Here is a 14,028-nt window from a genome sequence, read left to right on the forward strand (position 1 = left end):
TGCAGTACTTGCACTCAGCTTTCAACTTGTACAACAAGTAAAGTTAAGGCTACATTTCTCAATACGTGATTATAATCTTTATTACTGTGCTGATGTAGAAGTCCGGGATATGAAATAAGCTTAAATTTAATTTCCATGATGATAATTTTATTTTAAATGATGAAGAAATGTGAAGGGTAGGTTCGGTGTTGGAACTGGGAAGTTTAAGATTCTAAACTGTTGGTAACTCCTAATGTAAAATGGGATTCACATGCCATTGATAACGTACAGTGCTTGACAAATGGGAAATACGTCAAATTAAAATTGAGTTTTGCGTAGCACTGCCAAATGGCTTTCAGAAAAATAACTAATATTTCAACACCATGAAAGGACGTTTGGGGAAACAACTTGAAACGATGTAGGGGGTTTGAATCCAATCTACCAATTAGTTTAGTTACGTGGCTATCTTCTGGAAATTCTGAAAGAAAATCAAATGACTGAAGCGTGGGAACGTGTGGAAATTGGCAAACTCATACACATCACGGTACCTGTGACAAACTACCAGTCGGAAGGAACAAAGCTCAGTCATGGGAGTCTCTAAGAGACCAGGCTGTTCCTAATAAAATGTAATAGCTAATGAGAGCAGTGGGTATTCCCAAATCATGCAGGCAGTGGCCCATCCAAATGGATGGTTAAAACTCTGTATGACAGTCCCTAACTGCTCTTCTCTAGATACCTGTTCTAATCCCATTAGTTCCATCTTTTGAAGTTTTTCCCTATTGAACAAATGGGTTCTTAGTCAAACAAATCCCTTCGTTTTTGCAACGTGAGGAATTCTGAAACACTAATGTGCTTCTTTTTAAATTTCGGAAAGGGAAGAGAAAGTGGCAGTGAAGATGCTGTTGCACAGCTAGGATTCCTATTAAAATCAAATGATTACAAACTGTTACAGCCTTGAAGTGATGGTGTGGAAAGCAAGAAGGCGTATTACACTCTTGTCTGACATATCTCACGCTTACTATAGTGCCAGCATGAACCATCTTTTTCTGTTGGTTATGACAATTGAGGGATATGGAACTCTTATGAATAAATGGAGTTGAGATACAGACCAGTCATGATCTAATTGAATGATGAAGAAAGCTTGAAGGCTGAATGGTAAATTCCCTTTCCTATGTTCCTAATACAACTAAAATAAATGGGTTAATAGCCCCACTAAGTTATTGGAGAAGCAAAGTGCAGACTTGTGCATTAACTTTTCATACAGTGACCTCAGAACCTATGATTTAATATCGGCGTCCTTTTTTGTTTGGTTCTACCTGTTTTTGTTAACTTTGAGCTAGTTATTTACAACTGTGAGTAACATTATCAGTATACAAGCTTGAACAGTAGAGGTGGCCATTAGCCCGAGAATGCTTCAGCACAAACAACACCAGCACTGACTGGATCCCCATTCCCAGCAAGGAGCCATGCTCAGAGGTTCTGCATTGTAGTCTTGCAGCCCCACCTCCAGGCCACACTCCCCTCAAACCTGGCTCCCGTGTGGGAGGGCTCTGTTGGCGTTTTTATATGGTGCCTTTAACGGTGGCAAAATGTCCCAAGGTGTTTCACAAGAGCGTTATCAACCAAAATTTGAAATGAGCCATATAAGATTGGGACAAGTGACTAAAAGCTTGGTCAAGCAGGTCAGTTTTAATGACCATCTTAAAGCAGGATATCAAACAAAGTTCGACACCAAGTCAGATAAGGAGACAATAAAGACAGATGAACAAAAGCCTGGCCGAAGAGGTAGGTTTTAGGAGTGCCTTAAAGGTCAGAGAGTCAGAGATTTAAGGATATTAAGATTTGAAGGATCTATTGGCCTTGAAGAGAGTTCAGCAGAGATTTACCAGAATGATCTCCAAGAAATAAATTTTGAGGAGAAATTACAGGAAACTAGGGTTGTAGGCCCTTAAACTTAGAAGTTTAAGGAATGATTTGATCAAGTATTAAGGATAGATGGAAAATATTTGCCTTAGTTGGGGATTTTAGGATTAGGGTCCATAGTCTTAAACATTAGAGCCAGACCTTGCAGGAGTGAAATTAGGAAACGCTTTTCCATACAAAGGGCGGTAGAAGTTTGGAACTCTCTTCAGCCAACAGAAAGTTATGCTATAATAAAAACAGAAAATGCTGGAAAAACTCAACAGGTCTGACTGCATCTGTGGAGAGAGAAACAGAGTTAATGTTTCGCGTCTGTATGACCCTTCTTCAGAGCTAAAGGGAAGTAGAAATGTGATGGAATTTATACTGTTTAAGGGGGGGGTGGAGCAGTGAAGCTGGATAGAAGGTCAACGATAGGTGGGGGCTAAGGAGAGATTGACAAAAGTGTCATGGACACAAGACAAAGGGAGTGTTAATGGTAGTGGTGAAGGCTAAAGAAGGTGCTGATAGTGGCATAAAGGTAAGAAAGCAGAATGTGATAATAGCAGAACAAGGGTCAGCACTCTGTGAAAGAACAACATAGAACAAGGACAGATGGCCCTGTGGAGAGGGGGATGGTGGTGTTGGGAGGGAGGATAAAGGATAGAAAAAAGGATTTTAAAGGGGGTTAAAAAAGGGATAAATCAATGAATAAATGAATAAAAATTAAAAGAAGTGAATAAAAATTTAAAATAAATTTCAAAAAAGGGATTAAAAAAGAGGTGAAGATAGAGGAGAGAGTTCATGGTCTGAAGTTGTTGAACTCAGTGTTAAGTCCGGAAGGCTGTAAAGTGCCTAGTCGGAAGATGAGGTGCTATTCCTCCAGTTTGCATTGAGCTTCACTGGAACATTGCAGTAGGCCAAGGACGGACATATGGGCATGAGAGCAGGGTGGAGTGTTGAGATGGCAAATGACAGGAAGGTCTGGATCATGCTTGTGGACAGACCGAAGGTGTTCCGCAAAGTGGCCACCCAGCCTGCGTTTGGTCTCTCGTGCCATGGGAAGGGAATGAGGAGTTGGAGGTGATGGAGGAGTAGACCAGGGTGTCACGGAGGGAACAGTCCTGATGGAATACTGACAGGGGAGTGAGAGGAAGATGTTTGGTGGTGGCATCGTGCTGGAGTTGGTGGAAATGGTGGAGGATGATCCTTTGAATGCAGAGGCTGGAGGGGGGGGGTGAAAAATGAGGACAAGGGGGACCCTATTATGGTTCTGGGAGAGAGGGAAAGGGGTGAGGGCAGAGGCGCGGGAGATGGGTCGGACACGGTTGAGGGCCCTGTCAACCACAGTGGGGTTTGCAAGTCTAGCAAATTATGTTAGATCAGTTGTTATGTCAGCCTGAGATTGATAACTTTCTGTTAACCCTAGGTATTAGGGGATATTGGGGCAAAGGCAGGTATGTGGAATTAGGTTGCAGATCACCCAGGTCTCTTTGAGGAGCTAAATGGCCTATTCTTGTTCCTATGCTCCCTGGAGAAAATTCCAAAGCTTAGGTCTTGGGCAGCCAAAGGCACAGCTGCCAATTTTGGAGTCATGAAAACAGCTAAATGACCGACCTGTTTGCGTGTACCTAAACGCCGCGCGTTTGCAGCCTTTCTTACTGTGGGGCATTGCCGCTTACGCTGGTCTGCCACAGCTCAACATCCAATAATGTGCACAGGCCAACAAGAATCACTGAATCGCGATCCTAGAGGGTGGGGTGAGATGGAAACCTCCTCCCATCCCCACCCCACCCTCCAACATACCGAAAACTTGAAGCCAGGCTCCAATAAATGATTGTACCGATTTTAAGCCCAACGCCCCATAATTGTCCAAGCAAATGTGTTTACCAGTCCCATGGTATCTGATTTGAGAAATTTACATTTTTCACTGAGCATTTCTCTTCTATTTTTGCACCATCAGAACATTTGCAACAGATTTCAGCCATCTTGGAGCAGCTGAGTGCGGAGCGTAAATGGAAGTGGATGATTCATTTCAAAGAACTCAAGAAACTAAAGAAGACAGCAAGGTTGGTTTGGGATGAATGTTCAGCCCACTGCTGAACTTGCTGGTAGTGGCATTGTGGACCGTGGTCAACGGGTCAGGGGCTCGGCTTCTGATCACTGTGGAGTGTAGCCTGGTTGCTATGGGAACAGCAGCAAAGCATTGATCTTATCAGCTCCAAAGTCGGTGGTGCTGTGGATAACAGCAAATATTTTCCTGCTTTTTGAATATAACGTCATTACTTAGTTTTGATTTACACTATAAAAAAAGTAATTTAATCAAAATCGTTTTAACCGATGTTGATAACACATTCGGGTTATAAATAGAGGGTATATTATTACTGACAGGAGAACCAGCGTGTTACGATCAACTTCAAAGGTAAAATTATTGTATCTGATCCCAAGCTATGCTTTAATCTCAGTGATATGAAGTAGAAACCCTTAAATAACCAGGAACAACTAACAAATATTCCTGAATGCCAACTAGTGCCATTGCCCTGCCTTTTCCCCGTGACCCTGTGCGTTGTTTCTATTCAAATAATCATGTAATGCCCTCTCGAATTTTTTCGATTGAACCTGCCTCCCCCACGTTTCCAGGCAGCGCATTCCAGACCCAAACCGCTCCTTGTGTGAAAAGGTTTTTTCTCACCTCGCATTTGCTTCTTTTGCAAGTTACTTTAAGTCTGTGCCCCCTCGCTCTTGATTCTTTTACGAGCGGGAACAATTTCTCCCTATCTACTCTGTCCAGCCCCCTCATGATTTTGAACATCTCTGTCAAATCTCCTCAGTTGGTAGCACAGCTGCCTCTGGGTCAGAAAGCTGTGGATTCAAGCCTAGAGACTTCTATGTAGTACTGAGGGAATGCTGCATTGCTGTGTCTTTCAGACAAGACATTAAATTGAGGCCCCGCCTACCTGTTTGACATAGGCATGAAAGACCCCATGGCACTATTTTGGAGGACAGCAGTAGAGGTATATGTGTATAGATCATTGAAGGTGGCAGGACAGGTGAAGAGAGCAGTTAATAAAGCATATAGTATCCTGGGCTTTATTGATAGGGGCATAAAGTACAAGAGCAGGGAGGTTATGCTGAATTTATATAAGACACTTGTTAGACCTCAGCTGGAGTATTATGTACAGCTCTGGGCGCCACATTACAGGAAGGATGTGAACACATTGGAGAGAGTGCAGAAGAGGTTTACAAGAATGGTTCTTGGGATGAGAAACTTTAGTTGCCAAGATGGATTGGAGAGGTTGGGACTGTTTTCCTTGGAGAGGAGGAGGAGGCTAAGAGGAGATTTGATAGAGATGTTCAAAATCATGAAGGGGCTGGACAGAGTAGATAGGGAGAAACTGTTCCCACTCGTAAAAGAATCAAGAATGAGAGGGCACAGATTTAAAGTGATTTGCAAAAGAAGCAAATGTGAGGTGAGAAAAATTTTTTTTCACACAACGAGCGGTTCGGGTCTGGAATGCGCTGCCTGGAAGAGTGGGGGAGGCAGGTTCAATGTTTTTAGTGGAAGCATTTCTTTGCCTGTGAAGTGCTTTGGGATGTCTTGAGGATATGAAAAGTATGCTCTGACTGCAAGTTGTTTGATCACAAAGAACTCTTATCAAGTGCTTTGGTGATTAACATTTTGAACTATTCCGTTTTACTATTGGCTTTAGAATATATTTACTTCGCTTTGGGTGTGTAACCATATAATTTATTTACGCAGGGAAGACAATATCGCAAGGAGAAAGATTTCTCTGCTGACTCGAAAGATTGCAACAAACGTTGTGGAAGTTCTCCCTTTCCATGAGTGTGATTCTGGCCAGGAGAAGCCCGACTATCTCAGTTGTCTTATGAAGCTACAGGTTCAGAAAATAAGTTCCAGGTTTTTAGTATTTCTCACAGGTGAGATGTGACAAAATCGGCCAAAAGGATGATGATCTTTAGGAGAGTGAGAAGTTATTATTTGGAGTGAAAAATGGAGAAAGTTAGCGGCTGTTTATTTAAAGGAATTATAAGCGGCTTGGACAGTAATGCTTAAATAAAGAGCTTTGTACTTAAGTTTTAATTAGAGTGTCGAAGGCATGGACAACTCTTGAGATTATATTAAGCCTGCGTTCTTTAACTTTCTCAAGCCAGCAGCCAGCCAGGGGTGGTTATAACGAACAAAGAGATTTTAAAGAAAAGTACTAACAAAAGACAGAATTGTATAATTTGGGGGTCGGAATTTCCTCTAAAGGAAAATCAAGGCTGGATCAGATCTTTTAGTATCGCTAAAATCTTGAGCCCCACGCGGTCATGAGAATGAATAATGCGTCGACAGTTGAGAGTTGCTGGGATCAGGTAATGAGTGTGATGCAACAAAAGCCACTGTGAAGCCAGGAACCAAAACACATCGTCTTAAATCTTTGATTATAGAATCACACAGAATCAACAACACAGAAACAGACCAGCCAGTCCAACTAGCCTATACTAGTATTTATGTTCCACATGAGCTTCCGCCTGGTCTACTTCATCTAACTCCAGCAGCATATTCTTCCAGATACTCCTCCCTCCTTCAAAATATGAGTCAATTCTGTTTCCATTATTTTCGTTTAAAAAAAACAAAACCAAAAAGAGAGTGAAGTTTTTTTTTTAGTATAGAAAAAGAGGTTGGATTTTTATCCTGGGGAAAGTGTAGTCAGGGAACAGATACTCTGAGGGTGGCTGATTGCAGACAAAGGCTTGACGTGCTCTAAAGGTCAATGATGACCTTAGTTATTGGCTGGGGAGCATCGAGAGTAAGACTTCATTCATTCTGTGGTGGAGAATTGGCAAATGATTAACAATGGAAACCTTGTAATGCACATTATAATTGGTTAAAAGAACTTAATGATTTAATTAGATGAAGCATGCAAGAAAGTTGGCAGGGCATCTAATCTGATATAATATGTGGAGTCAGCATTTCAAGTCAGAATTCTCCCTTCGCTGTCGCCAAACTTAAGTCTGCTTTTGGAAAAACAGAATGTCTTTGCCACACGTGGAACAAGTTGAGCTTATCTCACTCAGTTAGCACTTGTGGATCCGATCTCCATTCTCGCACTTGCATAGAATTTAAAGCACAGGAACAGGTCGTTCAGTGTTTGCTGATGCTTATGCTGCACACCTCAAGAGCTTCCTCACACTCTGCTGACTTTATCTAACCCAATCAGTGTGACCTTTCTCTTTGTGTCTCCCTCATACACGTAGCATGGGTGTGTTTTAGGGGAAGCTAGCTATTCGCCTCTTTGTAGCGGCAAGTTCTGCGTTTTCACCACTCTCTAGGTGAAAAAAATTGCTTCTGATTGGTCTTATTAGTGACCAGCAAATATTTAAAGCCCCTAACTTTGGACTGCCCCACAAGTGGAAGCAACTTTTCTGCATGTACCCTATCTTAATTTTAAAGACCTCGACCGGGTCACCTCTCAGTCTTCTCTTCCCCAGGGAAAAGACACCCCCTTGTTCAAACTTAAGTATATAATCCAGGTTGACATTCAAGTGGAGCATTTCATCAGTGCTGCAGGTAGCAAGTTACAGATGGGACATAAACCAATGTCCTACGTGCCTGATCAGCTGGACATAAGGTGCTACAGTAGTATTCAAAAGAGTCGTGGCCAACATGCCCCCTTCAGCCTACAATATGATGAAGAAGTGAGCTGGTCATTCACCTCACCTGCTGCTTGGAGAACCTTGCTATTGCCTTGGCTGCTGTTTCTGACTCCAAAAGCAATAGTGACCGTCCTTCCAAGTAGTGAATTTATAATGAAGTGCTTCTGAGATGTTCTGAGGATGTGATAAAATTGTGATTGAAAGATACTTTTTTTGTTAGACAGAGGTTACGGAGCCAAGACAAATAGATGGAATTATGATACAGATCAACCTCGATCTAATTGAATGATAAAACAGACTGAAGGGGCTAAGTGACCTAGCCCTACATACCTAGGAAAAACAATTTATTCTTCTCTCCTTCATAAAATAAATGAAGATATTTTCAAAACGTCATCACTCTTTTGAACGATTGAAACCCTCACTCTCCTCGAGCATTGTCCGTTTTATACTTACTCCTTTTGAAAATGTGATCATGAATTGCCAACTTGCTAAACCTGTTAAAACTTTAGTCATTTAATGTTTTATTGCTTCTTTGAATTGACAACCTTTCAGGGAGACCTGAGAACCAAGAAGTTTTCGCACAAAGTGGAATCCTTGTTACGGATATAAATAGTTTTACTAAAAGTTTGAGAATGCTAACCACTCCCACACAAAGCACTTTGGCCACAAAAAATGGTAAGACTAATTTACAATGTATCCCTTATTTTAAATGACATGTTTTTTGCTATAATTGGAGGGGTTGCCTGATGTAGAAGAACATGTGACCAGCAATGAGTTTATCGGCACTGGAAGTCTAATCTGTTTTGAAAGTCTAGAGTCTAGCGACACTACAAAAGGCAAGATGCTGGAAAACTGAACATGCAGGGTGGGCAGCATGTGAAAAGGGAGAAACTGAGTTGACTTTCAGGCCTGTGACTGTACTTCAGAAATGGAAAAGTTTACAGATGTAACAGCTTTTAACAGGCGACGGGGTCGGAGGGGAGAACCAAAGAGAAGGTCGGTGAATTGAGGTCAGAAGGCAACACTGGTTTGTTTACCAAGTTGTTGAGCACTTAAAAAACTAAATTCAGCAGACCGGGTACGTGCAAACCGATTGGAGTAGAATACCTGGAGTGAATCACAAATGCTTTAAAGGCCTTCGTTTCTTCTGTGTTTAAAAAAGCACGCTAAGAAATTTTACACAAATGCGATGACCAATAGACTACAGAGGGAAGGAACTACTGGACCAGAATTTTACGCTACCCCACGGCGGCTTTTTAGGCAATGGAGGCTGGGGGGGAAGGGGGGTTGTGTGAGGGGGTGGGGGGGGTGAAATTGAGGGAACGGGATTTCGTCTGGGTTCCCACCCGCTCCAACCACGCAGCGTGATTTTACACTGGGGCAGGCAAGGCCTCAGATGGAAAGCCTGCCTTGCTCCAACTGAAGTCTTGAACTGGGCAATTCCACCACCCCCACCGCCCCACCCCTCCCCCAGCCCCCCTCCCCCCCCCCCAAGCTTCCCCCCAGCTCCCCCTATCCCCCCCCTCACCCTCAGCTCCCCCTATCCCCCCTCACCCTCAGCTCCCCCTTCCTCTTCCCCTCCCCCCCCACAGCTCCCCCCTTACCCCCAGCCCCCCCCCCCACCCCCAGCTCCCCCCCACCTCCCCCCTCCCCCCAGCTCCCCCTCCCCCCCAGCTCCCCCTCCCCTATCCCCCCCTCTCCCCCTTCCCTTCCTCTTCCCCCTTCCCCTCCCCCCCTTCTCCCTTCCCCCCCTTCTCCCTTTCCCCTTCCCCCCCTCCCGCAACAAGGTCTTTCCTACTGCCCCTGCCCTGGAACCTCTTGAACTTACCTGGGCCCCCAGTACCTGACGTCCTCCTGCATTTTTTTTTCTGTTCACTGTAGCGCTGTCACCTCCGAGATCAGAGAGCTGCTGGCCATCTGATTGGCTGGCAACTCTCTTGAGGCTGGGCTTACCTCCCGAGTGAGGGGCCGAAGTCCCGTCTGCAGCCGTTTAACGGTCACTCAAGCGTGAACTGGCTGCGGGGCACTGGGAGTCGGCGGGATGTGCCCCTGTATCTAAATGTTAATTTGATGAGAGGGTTTTTCTCAGAATATTTCTGAGTAACTGTTGCTGTATTTCTAATATATTTGAAACAAAATATTTACAGTTATTAATATCCAAGTTAAACATGCTGCGGCTACAAGAGCAGGTCAGGGGCTAGGAATCCTGCGACAAGTAACTCAGCTCCTGTCTCCCCAAAGCCTGTCCACCATCCACAAGGCACAAGTCAGGAGTGCGATGGAATACTCTCCACTTGCCTGGATGAGTGCAGCTCCCACAACACTCTGCTGGACACCGTCCAGGACAAAACAGGCCACTTGATTGGCACCACATCCACAAACGTTCACTCGCTCCACCACCGACATACAGTAGCAGCAGTGTGTACCATCTACAAGATTCACTGCAGGAATTCACCAAGGCTCCTTAGGCAGCACCTTCCAAACCCATGACCACTACCATCTAGAAGGACAAGGGCAGCAGATAGGATGGGAACACCACCTCCTGGAAGTCCCCCTCCAAGTCACTTACTATCCTAACTTGGAAATATATCGGCCGTACCATCACTGTCGCTGGGTCAGAATCCTGGAACACCCTCCCTAACAGCACTGTGGGTATACCTACACCACATGGACTGCAGCAGTTCAAGAAGGCAGCACACCACCACCTTCTCAAAGGCAACTAGGAATGGGTAATAAATGCTGGCCCAGCCAGCGAAGCTCACATCCCGTGAATGAATTAACAAAAAAATTGCACCAGATACAAGTAATATGTTCTAATGCATCAAACTGTGTCACATTCCCTCATTCATTACTACTATAAATCCTCCCCACCCTATTGTTCTGTCTGATTTAGGTTTCCCCACGTGACACACAAGCCCCGAAGCCAAGCTGGCCCTGTTACCGGCATGAGGAAATGCAAAAGAACAGTTTGATCGATTTTGACCCCTCAACTTTTTTTAACTTGGCCCCAGGGAAGCTTCATTTTACAAGTCTTTAACATTTTTGTGAGTTTTCTTCTGCCAGTTGCTGTTTTGAATTGTTAATGATTTTAAAACAGCTCCGGTGCAAAGACTCGTAAATTGGTCACATTGCCTTTTTATTTGAAGTTTGTACAAAATGCCGTGACAAATTAAAAGGCATTTTGCCAGATTGAGGTACGTACAAAGCCCTGATCCCTTATAATTTTTGAACCGTGGAACTTTCCAGCACTGGAGGAAGTCATTTTTGGCCTGTGAGCCTATGACGGCTCGGTGAAAGTGATGCATTAAGTGCTGGAGTGAATTGTATTTTCTTTGGCATGTTTAGATAGCATATCTGTAATGCTGAAAATGGCTTATCCAACATGCTAATATTTTTCTGAATGTTTGCAGAGTACAGGGTATGCCAGTGAATAAGCGTAAAGTGACATTATATATAAATTAGAACACGAGTAACACTTGCCTTTGTTCTTTCTAGCACGTCTGGCTGAAGGAGGTCACTCCTCAGAGACCCAATTGGAGTCGTCCTTTGGGAAAAATACAGGAACCCAGAATTCGCCAATGCCTCCCACCTTGTTCTGATTATGATCTGTGCATGGTATGTGCAATGGCAGGGAGGGAGTGGGGGGGTGGGGGGGGTGGTCGCGGAGGAAGAGAAATCTTCTCAATCTCACTGCCTTGTTTTTTGCTTTCAGCAAAATGAAGCTCAAAATATCTATCCACTTTCATTAAGTCATGTTAACTCAACATGGCATGACTAAGGTAAACCTATGCAATCAAGAGGATCAGAGTGTGATTTTTGCATTTGGAAGAGAGCGCAACAGAATGCCTCTGTATGTTTTTCCCTTATTGTGTCCACAGTAGTTTTTCTGCATCTTATTTCTTTTCCTTGTGTGTTGCCATGACTGAATTCTATTTCAAAGCCTCTGCTTGATTTTGGCAAACTCTCGGCTGGAAAACTTGATCTGATATTCTGGCTGACAGCAAGCCGCAAATCTTTTTCAGTGTAGCCATGAGGCTTCCTATTTCTCAATGTCTATTGACTTGCCTTCATGGCCAAACTTCATACATTATTGATTTCCTATTAGGGCAGTGAGTGGAGAGGGGGATGATGGGGCAATCCTGCAGTGCCTTCCGATGTTCGAAGCTTACCGAATATTTTTAACCACTGGTGGTAGGAAGCTCTTGCAGATGCTCACCAAACCCCTTTCTCCACTAAACAGTATTTTATTTTGAGCAGTTGTAAACCCATCAAGGTTACAGACCTCAACAACACTAATTTTGTGTTCAGCCACGTGCAAAGAGCCCTTAGAAGAACTGAAAGTGACTTGTGGTTTTGGATTCAGACAGGATTTGCCTGAAAAGGCACAGGTATCCTCCAATTTACCTGGTTGTAATATCCTGGTTTGCTGATATTTTGTGAAATATAATCTTCACCTGAGGAAATCAGTCGAAACCTAATGGGGAGTCATCTACCTCTTGTCCACTAAAACATTAGAAAATAGTTTAAGTTGTTGAAACATATCATTTAGCAAAATATGTATTGGTTTGAGTCAGTATTTAATGCTGTTTTTAAAGTTTCTGTGCATTAAGCACAATTCTCTCAGCTAACAGGTGAACTCCATGAGTTCAATTTCCTTCCTTGTTACTCCTCTTCAACAATGTAATCACAAAAGTTAAAACACAAACTGAATGGAAATCACTTAACACAGAAAGCTGCTTCAGATTTCTTGGGTGATAGTTAGAAACACTTTTGCAAATATTGAAATAGAAAATGCATTAACGATTATTGTTACTTGTCACGGAACTGTCAAAGCTATCATTTGATCAGTTTTCATTTTTTATGGATCAAAATGTACTTTTAAAGTCACGTTCAGACTAAAATTAACTTTGTCAATTATATAGAATTGAAGTGTACTATATTTTTGTATTTATTTGTAAACATGTACATATTTAATCAGTCTCAAAATAAAGATTATTTGTAATTCAAAAATAGAAATACTACATTTGACACAATTTTTGTTAAAATAAACACTTTTAAAATTTTGAAGTTTTGTGGAAGAGATTTTCTTTTCGCATTTAGAAACTCAACAATAGTCTAAGTTGAACAAAGTAAGGAAGAGGTAAAGTACTCCCTATCACTATGTTAATACATTAAAAAACACCTCTCCACAATTGGTTCCATAGAGTACAGCACAGACAGATATCCCAGAGTTGCCAGACTAAATATTTTTGCTTTACCCCTACAGGAGCCCCACGTCACCTTCTATAATTTTTCTCTTGTCTGCTTCACCTAACAACTTGCGATTATATTGTGCCGTTAATGTAGAAAAATGTCAGAAGTGTAATCAGACATAAGCTGATGTACCCATATTGCTCCTGTTTGAAGGACACATATCTTTGACATACCCAGCAGTTCAATCAGCCCACAAATGGTGCGTTAAATGTTAACTTTCTTCGCTCAATGGCAAATCCACAGAGCTTTAGAGTTATGGGTTCAGACTAACCCTAGGACCAAGCAAAACAAAACTCATCACTCACTGCGAAATACAATTGGCAAGTACGGATTAGGAAAAGCTGACCAAAAGTTGATGCAGTAATTCTAAGCCCCGAGTTGGCAATGATGTTCTACAGCAGATGGTGGGTAGTGCCAGGGAGAACCAAAATGGCCTTTGTGGGTGTGAAATATATCTGACCACCAAGTAGAAAACGCAGCAGGCATGGGAATCTATCATCACTTAGGCAGAACCGTTTGGAACCTGGGGTTCTGCTGAAGGGTCATGAGGACTCGAAACGTCAACTCTTTTCTTCTCCGCCGATGCTGCCAGACCTGCTGAGTTTTTCCAGGTAATTCTGTTTTTGTTTTGGATTTCCAGCATCCGCAGTAGTTTTTTGTTTTTATTAGAAAGATGGTGTCTGATATATGGTGCCTCCCAAAGCATGAAATGCCTTTGAGGTTATCTTAATTTGTACATATTAGTGAGAGTCACAATTATCAACATTGGATTGATCTGCAATAACAATTTACCTATGGAAGCAGAGACTACCCTGCCAGAGTGGGGGAACCTGAGCCACACCAAGCAAGGCACAAAACATCTTTTCACGAGATGGAAGGCTGCCAATGATATAGAAGTTTATTTTGTATTGATGTCAATGGAGAAGCAATGATGTTGCAGTTTCACTAAATGGTATGGTATTTAAAAGTGCTGCCCCGTAGACTTGTGAGCAAAGTTAGTGCTCATGAAATAAAAGGGACAGTAGCAACATGGACATGAAATTGGCTGAGTGACAGGAAGCAGAGAGTAGTGGTGAACGGTTGTTCTTTGGTCTGCAAGAAGGGTTATAGAGGAGTTCCCCAGGGGTCAGCGTTAGAAACCCTGCTCCTCTTGATAATGACCTTGGCTTGGGTGTACAGGGGCACAATTTCAAAGTTTGTGGATGGCACAAAACTCGGAACTGTGAACTGTGGGGA

General features: G+C 42.9%; 1 protein-coding gene across 1 annotated transcript in view; it reads left to right on the plus strand.

Annotated features, from left to right (window-relative positions):
- The window catches only part of LOC144687221 (uncharacterized), an 82,593-nt gene extending 69,987 nt beyond the window's left edge, over positions 1-12,606 (plus strand). The window contains exons 22-26 of the mRNA XM_078553028.1: positions 3,842-3,947; positions 5,639-5,817; positions 8,092-8,214; positions 11,035-11,154; positions 11,252-12,606. Of these exons, the coding sequence (XP_078409154.1) occupies positions 3,842-3,947; positions 5,639-5,817; positions 8,092-8,214; positions 11,035-11,138 (512 nt within the window). The 3' untranslated portion in view covers positions 11,139-11,154; positions 11,252-12,606. The remainder of the gene's footprint in view (positions 1-3,841; positions 3,948-5,638; positions 5,818-8,091; positions 8,215-11,034; positions 11,155-11,251) is intronic.
- The last annotated feature ends 1,422 nt before the right edge of the window (positions 12,607-14,028 follow it).

The sequence above is a fragment of the Cetorhinus maximus genome, chromosome 12, assembly GCF_964194155.1.
Source record: "Cetorhinus maximus chromosome 12, sCetMax3.hap1.1, whole genome shotgun sequence".
Taxonomy (NCBI): Eukaryota; Metazoa; Chordata; class Chondrichthyes; order Lamniformes; family Cetorhinidae; genus Cetorhinus; species Cetorhinus maximus.